Below are 16,974 nucleotides of genomic sequence, written 5' to 3'. Positions count from 1 at the left end.
CTGGTGGCACATGCCTTTAGTCCCAGCACTCCGGAGGCAGAGGAAGGTGGATCTCCATGAGTTCGAGGCCAGCCTGGTCTACAGAGCTAGTTTCAGGACAGTGTCCAAAGCCACAGAGAAACCGTGTCTCAAAAAACCAAAAAAGAATAAAAGACTCATCACCCATTTCCATGGTGCTGAATTCAGTGGGAGGTCTTACCAATCCCAATTCCCTTTCTCTGTTTGCCAGGAGAAAAGGGGAGGCACTTACTGCTTTGGGAGCTACATAGGATCCTGAAAGGGTGCCCACGCCACTGGTCAGGTCAAAGAGGTCACTTAAGCCACTGCTGATGGGTGCTCCAAGTCTGGCTGTGGCTGTTGCTGTTGTCACTGCTGCTGGGGGTGCCCCAAAGTTGGTGTCTCCAATCTGGCAAAGAGATCAGAAGAGATATTTGAGAGAGGCAGGGACATTAGGGGCCCATGGAGCAGGAACAGGACCACCTCCACGTCAATTTTAAGTTGCAGACACAAGACAAAGTAAGGCAGGTGAAGAAAAGAGGCTGAGCACTCCCGAGTCCCATAAGCCTTGAACCTCAAGGAGTGACCTCTGGGAGAGGACTCAACCCCTATGATGGGGAGCCAGTAGTCCTTAGGATGACAAGGTATCATTGTCATGGGGTGGGGAGGACACTGAAGAACTTGTGGGCACGGGGCCAGTGGCAACTGCATGCCAGGGGGTCAGAGACTGCCCCAACACTGGGCCACCAGCCGCGGCTCAGCACAGACGAAGAATTGGTGACAGAGGGTTGAACCGTACCCCTTCAGGCTCATCCCCCATCTCCAAGCAGAAGCAGGCAGGGTGAAGAGACAGGCAGCGACATGCAGAGAGAAAGGCCAGGAAGAGCATGAGACAAGAGAAAGAGAGAGGTTAGTTAACTGTGGCTCCAGTCGGGATGAGTGTGTTCTGAGGCCCAGAGCCCCAACCTTTTGAAAGATACTACCCTTCCTTGTGGCTTTAGCCTGGCACCCTCACACCTGTGTCATAACTTTTTGGACTGTGTTGTAGGATCTCTCATGGCCAGTGCACTGACACCAAGGGAAAGGTTCAGAAGCTGACTCTGCCCAGCACCATTTAAGTGCCCGAGGAAGGCCACACCTCTTTCAAAGGACAGAGGAGGTTCTACCCAACCTTCGATGGAGGTCAGGCTGGGCTGTTGTCCCTAGTTGGTGTGGCCTGATTGTAAGTGGACAAAGGCCTGGTTCCTCAAAGCTACAACATCCTAACAGGATGCAGGTGACCGAGCATGAAGCTACCCAATCACCACTGAGGGCAGAATGAACATTCCAAACACCTGTCTTGGCTGATGATAACACAGAGGGGCATCAAAACCTGCTCATCTGAAGATTATTAATAACAACACCCGGGAGACCTAAAACATACCAGGCTGTCGAGGCCACCACCAAGAAGGTCCACAGCTCCCATTTGCACTGTGGAGGCAGCCAAAGGTGGGCCGCTCACTGGAGGCCCAAGGTCCAGGTTGAGGAGGTCACCTAAGAGGTCACCCTGGGCAGGGATGACATCAGGCTGATCACCAGAAGGTGCTCCAGCAGGGGCTGTCTCAGGGCTCTCTGTGCTCTCACTCCTGTTGGACAGAAAGGGTTAGGTGGTGTGGAGGTCATCAGAGTCTTCAGGGAAGGTAAAGAGACACTGATCTACAAAATCCTTCCCTAAGAAGGCATTGGGTTTCCTCACTGTCCAGGGGTGGGGGTGGGGGATGGGGTGTCAATAAGGCTTGTCTGCCTCCCTAGTCCCACCTATTTTTTAAGCTCTCCATGTGGAAAGCCAGCTGTGTATATTCCAGCTAGTGCTAAAAAGGAAACTAGATGCCAGCCCCCAAGACTGTCATTGGGCCAAACCAGCTACCTGGGAGCAACAGAGGTTGTGGGAATGGGAACAGGTCTTTGGAACTAGAAGTCATCTTTGCTAGCTGTGAGGTCCTGTATTATCCACACTGTCCGCATCCACTATCCTCATCTGTTAAATGGACATTTTGCTCAATAACTTAGAGTATTAAAAGGGTGATCCTAGTATATAGGACACCTAGTACGTAGTTTGCTTAAACTAAGGCCTTTCCAGGGGTCATTTTCTCAGGCCTCCATGCATGCTGGCCAGCTGTACTCACGAGGCAGTGCGGGGTGGCAGGCTCTTATGCACCACTCCCCGGCCACCCTCCACAAAGGCGCTGGGTGGCTTGTGGTAGACAGAAGCCAGTGTGCCAATGTAGCAGATGAGCTCATCTAGTAGTGTAGGCTCAATAAGGTCCGTCTCCTCTGAGATGAGGGGCTTCTCAGCCAGCACCACCTCTTTGGCAGCTACAGGGTCGGTGGAGAGTAGGCGCCAGTAGATGTAGCCACGATCTCGAAGATCTGGGTTGTCTGAGTCCTTGGGGGGGGGGGGGTGGAGTTGGAGAAGCCCACATAACTCCTTACCAGATGAGAATAGGGAGCCCTCCCACAGACCAGCCTTACCATCTAACAATTGTGTTTGTTTGTTTTTTTTTTTTTTTTTATGGTTTTTTTGAGAAAGCGTTTCTCTGTGGGGCCCTGGCTGTCCTGGAACTCACTGTCTAGGCCTGAACTTACAGAGATCTATCTGCCTATCTCTGCCTCCCAAGTGCAGGGTAAAAATTTGTACAACTTCCTGTCTCAAACAACAATTCTGAACATAAACACTTTAGGGGCATATCCTAGCCCCCAACTTCCAGCTGGGTCTCTTTGGTTCCCTAGTCCAGGTCTCCAATCCCCTACCTTTGAGAACCTTCCAGCAAAACTTTTGGTTCCCCCATACCCCCTTTCTTCAATTTCCCCTGGTGATGCCACCCCATGTGGATCTGCCTGTGACTCTGACTCCCGGAAGTCAGGCTCTCAAGCTACTCTGGCATCAATTCCCACAGATGGGGTGGAGTTGATGCACTGTGGGGAGCAGCAGGGTGGGCGGGGACACTACCTGAGTGGCCAAACTGAGGACCTGCTGCACCAGCTCCTGAGTCTCTGTGGGCTTCTTCAGGAAGAGCTTCACAATGGCTGTCAGTAGCTGTAGCTGGACCTGCAGGGGACAAGGCAAGGAGGGTGGGGTGCACAACCAAAGGAGGCTTGGTGGATCTAAGAACAGCTGGAAATCAAGAACAGCTCTTCCGGTCTTGGGGCTGCTGCTGAGGAACTTGGATCTGGAGCTGGGCATCCAGCTATCTGGTAGGTAGGACTCAGCTGAGCTCCTAGATGCCTGTCTGTAGCTTCAAAAGAGATTCAGAGCTTCAAAGGCAACATGTGACTAGTATGCTTCTTACAGCTGTTGATGGTACCACAGAGAGCCAGAGGACAGGCCAGCAGGGGCCCTCAAAGCTAGCCTGTCACCAAGGAACTACATGACTATCAGAAAGTAGGAAGCATTCCTGACCCCTCCACCTAATTTCATCAGGATATCCCCAGCCTTGCTGACACTCCCCATACTTCATAATCTCTATTCCCTCATTAGTGTCATCAGCTATCAGGCTGCCCTGTGGCTGTAAGCTTTTTCTTTTGTTTTTAAAGTTAGGTCTCATTATGTAGCTCTGGCTGTCCTGGATCTCACCAAGCTGCCTTGGAACTGACTGATCTGTCTGCCTCTGCCTCCCAAGTGCTGAGATTAAAGGCATACACCACCACACTGAACTGACCATGAGCTTTTGAAGGATGGGGATAGGGTCTGTCTAGCCTGCTGTATGACCCTATGCTGCTTAGGCTACTACCTAGGGAACAGCAGGCACTTAAGAAATCCATGACAATTGGCTGCTGGTGGTGGTGCACACTTTTAATCTCAGCACTAAGAAGGCAGAGGTAGGTAGATCTCTGTGAGTTTGAGGCCAGCCTGGTCTACAAAGTGAGTTGCTGAGGAACCCTGGAGGGGGGGGGGGGAGAAAGAGAAGAGAAAGGGGGCGGAGAAAGAGAGAGGAGAAAAAGGAGAGGAAGAGAGAAAGAGGGAAGGAGGGAGGGAGAAAGGGAAGGAAGGAAAGAGAGAAGACAAAAAGGAAGGAAGAAGAGAGAAAGAAAAAAGGAAGGAAGGAAGGGAAAGAGAGGAAGAAAGAAATCTATGACAGTTGAGAACGCCTGCACACAAGGCCATGTGCGTGGTCCTTCAGGTCTATTGGGGAAGGTGGGAGACGGCCCAGGCAGCTCAGCAGCAGTACTGGTAGCCGACTCCTGCTTGTCCAGTAGGAAGGTATGCACTGAAATGCATGGCTTCATCATCCTAGCTTGCAGGGTGGTCTGACAACAGGAGTAAGAATGGAGAGGATGGGCCAGTGAAATGGCTGTGGGTAAAGATACCTGCTCTTAAGGCTGATGAACTGAGTTCGATCCCTGGGACTCACATGGTGGAAAGAGAGAGCTAACTTTTAAAAGTTGTCTTTGATTCCTACTCTAGTGCCTTAACACACCCTGCAACCCCATTTAAAAAAGAAAACAAAATAAAGGAGGTTTCTTCTGGGAACAAGTCATCCACAGCCCCTTGACAACTGCTTGTATATGGGTCAGTGGAAAAGGAACAGCGACTGACTATTTCCAAGGCAGGCGTAAGCCCAGCATCCACATCTGGCTCCAGCCATTCATTCACCTTTGGTCAGGGGGTGGTGGTTCACACCATCCCAGTCCTGGGGAGTAGAAGGAGAAGGACCAGAAATTCAAGGTCATCTTCAGCTATGTAGCAAGAGGGAGGACAGCCCAAGATCTATGGAAACCCTGTTGCAAAAGCACCTTCAAAAAAGCACAAAGAAGGGGCTGGAGATGGCTCAGCGGTTAAGAGCATTAGCTTCTCTTCCAAAGGACCTGGGTTCAATTCCTAGCACCCATATGGCAACAGCTCACAACTGTCTGTAACTCTTAGATCAGCCACTCCCGCACAGACAAAAATGCAGGCAAAACACCAATGCACATAAACACATAAACACACACAGGAAGGAAGGAAGGAAGGAAGGAAGGAAGGAAGGAAGGAAGGAAAGAAAACATGGCCCACTTCAGGTGGGAGTTGGTGTCTTATGAGCTTTGCAAACAACCTACAGCACTTGATTTGGAGCTAGCGTAAGATCACACATCATCTGAACTCTATCACTTCCCAATAGCCATTAAGGTTACCTGACCTGAGTTGGTTTCCTCATCTGTAAAATAGGTATAACTCATATGGTTAACTGCAAGAGTCAGACAACCAATGTAGATAACCCTTGTGAAGCTGTGCTGGGACTGAAGTTATGCACCGCCACCAGACCCTTGCAAGGACTTGGTAAATTTAAGGAACACAGGAAAAATGAGTTCAGAACTTCGGGGCTGTTTTCTTCCTTGACTCAGTTTTTCCTTCTGACTTCCCTAGTCCCTGGCTCTTAAGCAGGGTTATTCTTGGCAGCTTTCCGCCACCCCCCAGGCAAGCCTCCATAGAGGCAGAAACAGTCCAGGCAAGGCTTGGCTTCTGGGGAGCCACAGATGAGCGGCTGTGTTGAAAGTGAAGCTACATGGAGGGTGTTGGGCAGGCGGGTTATACCAGCCTGCACTGGGCAGAAGGCATTTCCAAATTCACAGCAAAAGGAACAATAATGAAGAGATGCAGACAAAACTATACCCATTACCTTCTGAGCTGCTCAAATCAAGTACAAGAGGCAGGACAGTACCATGTGAGATGGGAGGTCAAACCAGAACAACCTCTCTACCAAATGAAATCAGGCAAGAGTTAGCCAGATCTTAAGTATACAATCCCTTCTTTCCAAGCTGTCTGCTTAAGGCTTCATCCTGGAAATATTCACAATTCTATGCTATGCCGCCTAGCCAAAGAAGCCTGCTCACAAGAACAGACTAGATACAAAAACATTCAATGGACTTAAATAAAGCATACATTAACAAACATATGCCTTCAGAATTATCCTAAGGGGAGAAGGCAAGGTTCTAAGCAATATGAAGTTGCATAGTGGACTTCTACAGCATTTAAGTGACACAGACACACACAGACAGACAGACAGACAGACAGACAGACAGACAGACACCCCCCCCACTTCTCATCATTTGTAACACCATTCTTGTAAACACTTGGCTTATTTTTTGTTACAGCTGTTTATTATTTATTCATGTATGTGTGAGGTATGTATGCCATGACACATGTAGAGGCAAGAGGATAACTTGCAGGAGTTGGTTTTCTCCTACCACCAGGTGGTTTCTATGACTGAACTCAAGCTTGGTGGCAGGTGTCTTTACCCACTGAGCCATCTTATCAGCCTTGTTTTATTGACAAGGTCTCATGTAGTCCAGGCTGGACTCAAACTCTTTATATAGCCAAGGATGACCACCAATACCTGATAAACTGTCTCACAAATGCTGGGATTACATGTGTACAGTGTCACACCCTGCTTCCATGCTTGTAAATCTGTCTCTTGTTGCCCCTGAACAAGGCTTAAGTGGTCATCTGTAGATACAGGCTGAGTAATGGAAACCTAAATCACCTGACAAAGACTTCCAAGCTGAGGCTAGAAAAGGCAAGGCTGACCCTACCCTTCCTTTCAGCTCTTATTCTGTAAAAAAGTATCCTTCCTCATTTAAAATGGCCCTTAAGTGTGGTGTTATAGTGCTTGTCTAGAAGGCTAAAATGTTCTCTGTCGAGAAATATGTATGCTAGATAAACCAGTCAGGCACAAGTCAAGTGTTGTTGGCCACTGAGTTCAATGCTAATGAATCAATGGTAAAGGTTACATGTTGACCAACTGATAAAAATGTGTGTAGATGGCATAGAATCGAACTTCATATCTCTCCTGGAAGTGCTAGCTAGCTCAGTACTTATTCAGGAATTGTGATGGTTATGGAACACAAATTCCAAGAACAAAAACAACTGGCTCAAATGTCTGCATTAATATCTACTGGTACAACCCTACCATCTCTAATCACCAAGAAATTAAAACAAAGCCAGACATTTCTTGACCACCTTCCACAAACACCACAGATTATCCTATGTCCTCTGAGGCACTGCTGTGAGAGAAAAAAGGACCACACACAGCCTGTCAATTAATGTCTATTCACACTAGCAATGCAGTAGGAGAAAGAAAGGATATAGGAATGGAACAGGTCAGAAGTGGCGATCAGTAATGGGTGTGTCCACATGAAGGCTCACCTGGGTGCTCTCATCATGAAAACCTTCAAGGAAGCTCTCCAGTAGTTCATCTGCATTGTCAATCCGCTCAGCATACTCGCCCACTATCCAGATCATGGCAGCCCGGGCCTCAGGCTCATCCAGGGAGTCCAGGTTCTCGCACAGTGTGGCTATCACGCTCTCATACCTGGGAAAGTAGGATTGAGCCAGAAGGTAAGCACCAAGGAACTCTGGCCAATGTGTGTGTTGGAGGGTTAGGGGCCAGGTCAGATAGGCAGCTGCCCAGACCTGGAGAGATGGTGAAGAGAGAGGATGTTTTAGCTGCTGGAGTTTAGCTGCTCTTATTTTGGCCTGAAGGGCCAGCTTGGGTAAAAGAAGAAAGACAAAAAGTTTCTTCTGAGAAAGCTGTGAAATGGAAAGGGAAAGGGGGAAGGGGAAGCCGAGCTGCCCTCTTACCATGAGGGGTGGGCACCTACTTGTTGGGGTACTTGCGGAAGATGTCCTTTATGACCACAATGGCTTCCTGGACTACATAGTTGACCTTGGTCTGGATGAGATCAAGCAATGTGCTCACACAGCGCTCTGCAGATTGCTGTGTAGGAAGAAGAGGCAGTGTAGGCAAGGTCTTTGCAGTTTCCAATTGGGCTAATGATCTTGCCCGGGTCAAGCAGCTTCAGTCCCGCTGCCTACCTTCCTTATCATAGCATGAGAACAGATCTCTTTCCCTAGATAATGGGGAGGCAGAGAACAAGGGCCAAATGAGGGCCCTGGATGAAAAGGACATACAGACAGAATGAGAGCCAGAGATGCAGCTCTTGACAGTGTGAGGTCATTGGGAGTTCCTCCAGGCAAAGCCCAAGGGCTGAGTGACCCTACTTGGCCCCATCTCTCTGGCTTGTTTCATAAAATTGGCTGCAAAGACTAGATCTACAAAGTTTCTGTACCTAGTCGTCTGCTTTTATTTCTACATACTACACAACAGCTCAAAGGGGCAGATGTCTCAGGAGAGCAATAATAAACATCAAGGGGAAAACAGCTTAAAATGCCTCAAGGGTCCTGAGTGGGTGTGACCAGCTATCCCAGGAGCCTTAAGCCACCAATGGACCCATTGAGTATAGGTCAATGTCAAGGCAGAGTGGAGGGAATAAAATGCCAGGGCACTGGGTTTAGAATGACTTGGTAGTTCAGAGGAACAAGTCCAGTATCAAGGTATCTTCTGAAGTCTCTATCAGACAGAGGTCCTGACCCGGATCTCTGTGATAAGTCTAACAGGAACTCCATGAGCCTATGACTTTCCCATGGCCTTAGATAATGCTGTAGAAGAACCATCATTACAATGGCCTAATTTTACCTATTACAACTCAAGGGCCTGAAGTGAGAAAAAGCCAATCTAATCTGTATAGTAGGCACCTTGGAGGCTCTGTTAGTGACCCTTGGACTTTCTGGACCATGAACAGCTTCTAGGATCAGACTGGCTTTCTGTTCTCAACAACCTTCTCCCTCCCTGGCTAGGAATGGAACCCCAGAATCTATTCACCTCAACCTTGATGGCACAGCGACCGATGGCACGCACTGCCTTCCGTACAAAATCCACATCTACTTCTGTAGCATACTCTTTGAGTTCCGCCAATACCTGTGGTCCAAACAGAAAATGAATTGGAGAGATCTGATGGAACACTCTGTTAAAATACTTGGGTAACAGGAATGTACAAACTCTCAAAGGGATGGGACTCTGCTGCCTGCTCACAATGAATGGCCCAGGAGAGAGTATCACCAGGTTCCTCAAAAGGAATATAACCCAAAAGGAAGATAGAGGGTGACACGCAGCAAGGCTCAACAACCTTTGCTTTACACTGACAGCTACTATATTCAAGTACCTCATTTTGTGTGTGTGGTGTTGGGGATGCTAAGTAGAAACACTGATCCCAAAACTACATTTCCAGTGTCAGCAACTGCTTGTGTGTGTGTGTGTTTGCAGCAGACAGGAGGTATGCTTATACACATGTGTATACATATGGAAGCCAGACAACAGCCTTGGGTGTCATTTCTCAGGCTCAATCTACTATTTTTTGTTGTTGTTATTTTTGTTTTTGTTTCTTTTGAGATAGGGTCTCTCACTGCCTGGGTTTTGCCAGTGAGGCTAGGCTGGCTGGGTAGTCAGCCCCAGGGATCTGCTTGTCTCCACTTCTCCAGTGCTGGGGTTACAGATGCACAACACCAGGCTCAGTGTGTGTGTGTGTGTGTGAGAGAGAGAGAGAGAGAGAGAGAGAGAGAGAGAGGAAGGAGGGAGAGAGATGGGGCGGGGTAGATGCCTACAGAGGACAGAAGATGGCATCCGATACCCTGACACTGGAGTTACAGGTGGCTGTGCACTGCCTAAAGTGAGTGGTGAGAACTAAACCCATGTCTTTGGAAAAAGTAGTAAGTGCTCTTAACTAGGAGACAATCATCTCTTCAGTTCCCACACACAGCTTTTTAAACATAGGTTCTGGATACTAATTTCAGGTATTTACGACTGCCCTAGTAAGTGCTCTGCCAACTAAACCATATCCCTAGGTGCCCAACTACTACTTTTTAGTGAATAAATGATAGGTCAAAATAGAGAGAATAAGGAGAATTTTTTTGAGTATGTATAGGGAGTCTAATTATGTTGTCTAAGGTAGTTTTGATCTTATGACAAGTGATTCTTCTGCTTTAGCCACCCAAATATCTGGGACCTCAGGAGTATACTTTTGTGGACAGCCTGAGAATACTAGTTGTTTTTGCTTGCTTACAGAGCTCTAGCACCCACAACTCTCCATGAGATAAAATGTCAACAGTGAGCATGCTGACCTAGAGACACCTAGGAAGTTGTCTGACACCAAAGCTTGTGCCCCACACCACCACACTCTGCTTGCCTGGGCGATGTTGGCCTGGGAGGCCAGGCGGATCATAATGTCCAGTTTCTCCAGCTTCACGTAGATGGGGTCATTGTACTTCACAAAGAAAACCTTCATTTCATGCTTCAAGATTTCTGGCCTGGTGTTGGGGCAGAATGCCCAGAGAATAAAAAAGAAGCCATAACGCCCATGAGGAGTCATTCCACATTTCGGGGGAGGGGGAATCTGGGCTACAGGTGACGCTTAACGTGCAGGGAGGCAAAATCATCATGACTGCGACCAAAGGCAGTGGTTCTGCCTGGCTACAGCTTGAAGGGTCACTCTCAGGAAGGAAAAGGAGTTTACATGGATAGTAGGCAGCAGGCCAGGGTTCTAATTCCAATGTGTGACCTCAGCCTTTGTTTCCTTACCCATGAAATGAGAATGAACTGTGCAGGAACAATTATCACCCCAGGCCTGAATCTGGCATGTATGAACTCAAACTTTGGCAACATTCATCCTGTTCATTCAAAGATAAAGATGGTTGACTATGCCTAAATCATTTATAAAAAAAAAAAAAAAAAAAAAAAAAAAAAAAACACAGTTTATGCTTAAACCCTGCTTTCGTTCTGGAGCCCTGAAATAGTGAAGTGTGCCCTATTGCCCTGTTGCCCCTAGGTACCCTGTCTCAATTTGGCTCCCTGGCAGGAAACATTCCACACATGTTGACCTTCCAATACAGGAAAGCCCAAGAGAAAGCCTTTCATGGATTCTTCCATACTTTCCCTTATGATCCAGCTGTAGGTCACTCTACTAAGTCTTAGGTAAGGAGTATAAATGACTGCTGGGAAATGCTAGTCAATCTCTGAACACAAACAGACTCCTGCACAATAGGTCAACTGTAGGAGATGAAACATCTAGCATGATTAATGCCTGCTCTATGAAGGCACTTGCAATAGGAACTATCACCTGCTGAGCTATCTAAGTGTATCCAGTGTTCCTCCCCTGCTACCTGCTGCCCTCAAATGGTACCATGGGACAGACACATTTTTCTAAGACAAGGAAATTCAGAGAGGTTACAAAGCTTGCATTTGTCACAAACTAAAAGGCTGCAAACAAGATAAGAGGTACCACCCTGATTCCTATTTCTATGTCCTTCCCAAGATAGAAATTAATAATTCTAAAACAAAGTTACAGCCAGGGATGAAGCTCTGTGATGGGGGCAGAGGAAAGAGGAACTTAAGAGTCTGTGCTGTCATGCAAACTATGGAGAGTCTGGCTGAGTAAGGAGCTTTTGTGGTGCTCTGTAGGGGAGAGAAGATTCTGAGAAGGGTAACAGGAAGATGACTTCTACAATCAAGACTTTACAAAAGCTGCCCCATTGTGTCAGGCTGGTCCACATCATGACTGGGTGACATAGACAACTTAAGAGATTACTATGTTAAATATAGCACAGAGAACCCTTCATGCTGGTCTAGTGCCTGTATTCTAATAAAGGCAGTGACCCAAGGACACTGATATACAGAGACCCATATTGTAGGAGTAAAGCCCTAGTCACATCACGTTAGTGACATGGAACACTTTACCCATGTTTACTCTCCAAATCTTCATAAATGTCCCAGCTCAATAATTATCTCTGGCCATCTAAGAAATATTAAGAACCAGACTGCTGCTATGACAAAGAAAGCATGTTACCTTTCTAAGGCATGACCACAAGGAGCCCTGTTCACTGTGGTCCTAGTTCCTAGCATCAGAGAGCAGAAATGACTTGCCATTGCCAAGCCTGACTACAGAGAGGCTGGAAGGAGAATTCAGGAGGTAGATCCCACCCCAGCTGCCGGGCACCCTCACTCAGAGCTGCCTTAAAGGAAGGAGAAGGCCATTCCAGAGACACTCCAGACCCAGTGCTGCTTATGGAGTGTCAGACCTTACCCATCTAGTAGCACCAGACCACTTCCTTGGGAGCAGTGACTTATTGGTGCCACCCCTTAGGAGGAAGGAAGCAGGCTGTCCAGCATTCTGTTCTACTTCTCCCTTCAGACCTTAAGGCTGGTGCCAAATCCATGATTTCTCACCATCTCTAAGGTCTCCAAATTCAAGGATTTTGATGATACCTGTGAATTCTGTCCCCAAGCAAACTGCACACATATAAAATCTTCAGATATCCTGAAGGACTCTATAGACTCTGAGCCACTAAATATCTGGGCAAAGCAGCAACATGCTTGCCTTTACTTATTAGCTCTCTCCAAGGCTGAGCCAGGCCTTCTTAACATTGACACTCTGACCTAGGCCATGTAGTTTCTTATCAAGAGTCCCCTGTGGGAGAAAGAACTCTGGTTGAGAGCACCTTAGTACTCTTTAGGCTTCCTGCATGGTGACAGATCAGATTCCCGTGTCTCTAGCACGGAGAAAACATGTATGGTAGTCTCTGTACCTTTTCTGCACGATGAGGTTGATGTTGCGCAGAGCCACGTATTGTAGCTCTGGCTCTGCTGACAGCAGTGTGACCAGGGGAGGTGCTAGCTTCTTGAGCAGTGTGCCATAGTAGTCCAGGTCCTTGGACAACATCTCCATGAACTTCATTAACACCTTCACAGCAGACAGCACCACAGCAGAGTTGGCATGGGACAGCCTAGGAGTGACCCTTTCACAGATGCTGGGGTCCAGTCATTGCAGTATTGCAAAGAGAGATAATAGACAAGGGAAAAGTCCTGGTTCACTTATCAAAATAGTATGTCTTTTCTTTCTTTCTTTCTTTCTTTCTTTTTTTTTTTTTTGAGACAGGGTCTTATATAATGCAGATGGGCCTCAGACTCACTCTGTAGCCAATGAACTGCCCAAGAAAAAGGTCCCCCACCTTTCTTTGTCTTCCAGTACTTACACTGAACCTAGGGTCTCATATATGAGACAAGTGCTCTCCCATTGGTCTTAACACATCTGATCCACTTGCCTCCACCTTCCAAGTGCTGAGATTATATGTACACACCACCATGCCTGGTTTATGTGGAGCTGGGGCTAGAGCCCACGGCTTCATGTATGCTTAGCAATCACTTCATCAACTGAGCTATATCTCCAGGTAAAACAGCATGTCTTCTATAGAAGGAAGGCCTGCCTTCTGGTCTGCTGCCTACTGACTCTTAGCAGGCCTAAAACACTGTGAGCTCAGTTTCCTCATCTCAGAGTTACTGTAACGATGTCTACTCCTCCACAAGTTTGTTGGACATTTAAGTGAAAAGAATGAATACAGTGCCTAGAACATAGTAAATTTCCCTTCTACTGTCAAAGCATTCATTTTTTCATGTTGGTCAAGACAGTCCCAGCTGGGTGAACTGAGCAATTCCTTCCACCTCTCTAATTCAGTTTCTTTGTCTGTAAGATGGCTGATGATGATAGAATACATTTCACAGATCTGCTTTAACTATTACATAACACAGAAAGCACCCAGCAGAGGTCAGATACCTAGAGAATTCAGTGGCTCTGAAGCTATAAAGCTCTTGATTCAGCCCAGATGGATCCTTGTCAGTTCCTGGCCAGACCCTATCTATGTTCATAGTAAGCAGGGAGCTCCCTGTCTGAAGCCATATGATTGACAGCATGGTTCTGGAGATGAAAAGCCAGCTGGCCCCCTTAAAGTGTGTCTGATGACAGAAGACAGGTCTTAGAAGGAGGCCCAGCTCAGAAAGACCATGAGGACCATATCCAACTAGGCTGGTAAGCAAGGGGCTTGTCTGCTCACCTCTGTGCCTCACGGTCATCCTTGGGCATGTAGTTGGCCAGGCAGTCCAGAATGAAGATCTGGCCCCACTCAGTGCATTCATTAAGGGCTGTCAGCAGCTTGTTGATGGACTGTGGGTTCAAGTCAAGCAGGTTGCTACTGGGGTGAGACTCAGCTATCTCTGAAAGGGCAGCCACTGCATTTGCCACCACCTGGTTGAGAGGGTAGAAGGGGTAGAGGCTGGAGGTACTGCTCAAGTCAGGAAGCACAGGAGCTAATGACACAAGCAGGTCAAGATGGGACGTCTGTAAGGAATATGATCCTACTGGTAGGTTCTAGAGTCTCAAAAAGGTCTGACGCACAACACTCACCCCACTGACTCCTCTGTAAGGCAGAACTAAAATAAGTACATCTGCCATTGGAAAGAAGGGAGAAAGGCCCAGCTCCAGGTGCCTAGCAATGCAAAGCAATGCCCCATACCAGTCCAACCTCCCTCTACTGGCTAGAGCCATTTATTGCAGTGGTTGACAGCTGTGCTTCTCAGAGACAGAAGAACCCTGCAGATCTCTTCAAGGCTGCTGAGAGTGGATGGTTCTGGGTTATAGAGGGGTTTACCAAATAATGTTTCCACCAAGACAGCTCCTTTCATGTACAATTTTTATTGATTTCAACTTTCCTCTATGACACAGTGTTCTAGTGATCAGTCTTTACAAGCAATCAGTGTTTCTGTTGGGTACAGAGTGGGGGGGGGGGCTGTGCCCAATGTTTTGAATATTTCATTTTTTCCTTACATATTGTAAAATTTTTAGAAAAGATCTCATTACATAGTACAGGGTGGCCTTTAACATTTAGTCCTTCTGTTTCAGCCTCCTGATGGCTGGGATTACAGGCCCTGACAAACTTCACTGCAAAGTCTTGTCATCCTGGTGTCCTGTCTTTCACACCATAGTACTGTAAGGTGACATCTCTGCAACCATACATGGAAGAGAGCTTCACGCTTGGGAATTACAGGTCTTGGTTAGGAGCTAGTAACAGTGATAATGATTAGAAAGGGAAGGACATTAGCACTAACTGCAGTCACTGCTTGCCAGGTCAGGCCAGCTAGATCAGGTATGTCACCTTCCCAAAGTCTAATGAGACAAATAGGGATCCCAAGATTAGGCAGCTTTCCTGAAGCCATGTAGATAGTTTGAGGGGGTCAAAGGAAATCCAGGCCCAGGTCCCTGCAAGCCACTGCAAGGACTAGGCACTAGGTATTCCTCAAGGACCTAATTTCTAAGAAATGGAAAGCCAGGTGGGAGCCAGGCCAGGTGTTCTTCCCAAGGAACCCAGGAGTCTGTGGGCATCCCAAGGACTTACCATGGGGTTAGAGTCAGAGATGAGGTCTTTAAGTGTGTCCAGGAAACCCTGGTCTTCTACCAGCTGGGCATTGATGTCATGGAGCTTGGCTACACACACAGCCGCTGTCTTGCGCACATATGGATCTTCATCCTTCAGGCACTTTCGGAGTGGTTCACACAAGTACTCTGTGATCTTGTCAACTCGAATGCAGCCCATGGTCCTCACAGCCAGGGCCCGGATGAGGGGGTTGGGGTCCTCACAGTCCTAAGGGGAACCAGTCATTGGCCAGGGGCAGGGGCAGGGGAAGGATGAGTAGAGTCATCTGTGGCTTCCTATTCTTCCTGGCTTCCAGCTCTGGGAACATCCGGCAGCTGCTGTGGGATGTCCACTGTCCACAGCCAACAATACTCAAAGTAAATGCCACAGAATGGAGGCCAAGCATTTGCCAGAGACTATGTGAAGGGCTCTATACACGTTCTCTGCTGCTTCCTGGGGCCCTTTTCACAACCAAGGAAGCTGAGGCTCTGCAGAAGGTTCTGTGCTCACCCGTCAGAGCAGAGTAGCTATCCAAACCCATAAGCTCCTAACAATATCGTCCTCAATCTTTTTCAGAGAAGGTCTTGCCCTGTTGTCCAGACTGGCCTGGAACTCACTATGTAGCCTAGACTGACCTACAACTCTTAGCAACCCTCCTTCCTTAGCCTCCCAAGTCCTGGAATTACAGGCACACACAGCCACAGAAACCTCTCATTTTTCTGTATGTGAGCACCAGTGCGCTAGGAGTCAGTGTCCAAGTTCATGCTCTGCTCCTCATCTAGTGACAGAAAATACAGAAAGAAGTCATCTGGTAAGGGAACAGAGCTGCTCTCAGATGCTTGCTTAAATTTGCTATGGTAACAGACACAGGGAGTGAGTGGCTAGGGAAATGAGAGGCCAATAGGCCTGGTGCCACCTCATAGGGAATGAATAAGCCAGTTTTTAGGTCTGGGGTTCTGGAGAGAGAGGGAGCCCTCTGCTGGAGGAAGAGGCCCTCAGCCTGCTCAGGCAGAAGGAAGACTGCAGGTCTGCAAACATGCCTGAAAATTCCATCCAAGTTAGAGTACCCAGTACTCCAAAGAGACAGAAACATGAGACAGTGAGCAACCCTTACCCACATTCCCACTGGGTTCCTACTCACCTTCACAAAGGTATTGACAGCCATGATGGCCATATCAGGCTGACTCTTGGCATAATTCATCAAGTACAGGTACACCAGTTTCTTTAGCTCCAGGTTGTCTGTCTGCATGCAGTTCACCACATCAGGGAAGAGGGCACTGGAAAATCAAAGTAGCATCAGTAGAGGTTAAAGACAGAACACAAGCTTTTCAGGCAACTAATTGCAGGGGAGGGAAGGGATGACAGTGAGAAACGGGGAAGAAGGAAGGTAAGCAGTGATTTTAAAGGCTTGTTTGCTTCATGGGGCTCAAGCACAAGAAGAACCCATAAAACAGTCCTTCCTCTTGCTATGCTCATGTCTCTGGGAAACTTCTTCCAGGCCCTAAGTACAAGTTCCTTCATTTGTAAAGAATGTGCAACAGAAATTGACTCTGAGGCTGGGGCTGGGTCTTAATGGTAGAACATGTGTCTAGCATACACAAGGACCAGGGTTCAATTCCCAGTACTTCTCCCTACCTCCAGAAACCCACTTCTCCAGGCCCTTGTGATACTTAATGAGATAGTATTCCTAAAGCATCTGGTATTTGCAAAATATTATTCTCTCCCTAAAATTTCATATGTTCTCTTATATCAGGCTGCTGGTTCTAGGGCATCTCAAGAAAGCAGGGATGAAGTCCACTAAGAAGCAGCAAGGTATTTGGGACATATGCTATGTCCCAGGCTTGGTGCTAATGACTGAACACAAATCATCTCATTTAACAGCCCCA

The 16,974-nt window shown here is 47.5% G+C and overlaps 1 protein-coding gene across 1 annotated transcript in view; it reads right to left on the bottom strand.

The window, feature by feature from the left end:
• Ap1b1 (adaptor related protein complex 1 subunit beta 1) overlaps positions 1-16,974 on the bottom strand; it is a 55,017-nt gene that overhangs the window by 10,867 nt on the left and 27,176 nt on the right. The window contains exons 4-16 of the mRNA XM_051200367.1: positions 16,230-16,365; positions 15,071-15,316; positions 13,733-13,923; positions 12,431-12,652; positions 10,036-10,156; positions 8,676-8,771; positions 7,615-7,730; positions 7,160-7,325; positions 2,987-3,085; positions 2,163-2,422; positions 1,421-1,622; positions 797-817; positions 251-406 (exon numbers count right to left, since the gene is read on the bottom strand). Of these exons, the coding sequence (XP_051056324.1) occupies positions 251-406; positions 797-817; positions 1,421-1,622; positions 2,163-2,422; positions 2,987-3,085; positions 7,160-7,325; positions 7,615-7,730; positions 8,676-8,771; positions 10,036-10,156; positions 12,431-12,652; positions 13,733-13,923; positions 15,071-15,316; positions 16,230-16,365 (2,032 nt within the window). The remainder of the gene's footprint in view (positions 1-250; positions 407-796; positions 818-1,420; positions 1,623-2,162; positions 2,423-2,986; positions 3,086-7,159; positions 7,326-7,614; positions 7,731-8,675; positions 8,772-10,035; positions 10,157-12,430; positions 12,653-13,732; positions 13,924-15,070; positions 15,317-16,229; positions 16,366-16,974) is intronic.

This window comes from Phodopus roborovskii, unplaced genomic scaffold (assembly GCF_943737965.1).
Source record: "Phodopus roborovskii unplaced genomic scaffold, PHOROB, whole genome shotgun sequence".
Lineage (NCBI taxonomy): Eukaryota > Metazoa > Chordata > Mammalia > Rodentia > Cricetidae > Phodopus > Phodopus roborovskii.
This window is presented reverse-complemented; position numbering and strand designations above follow the sequence as displayed.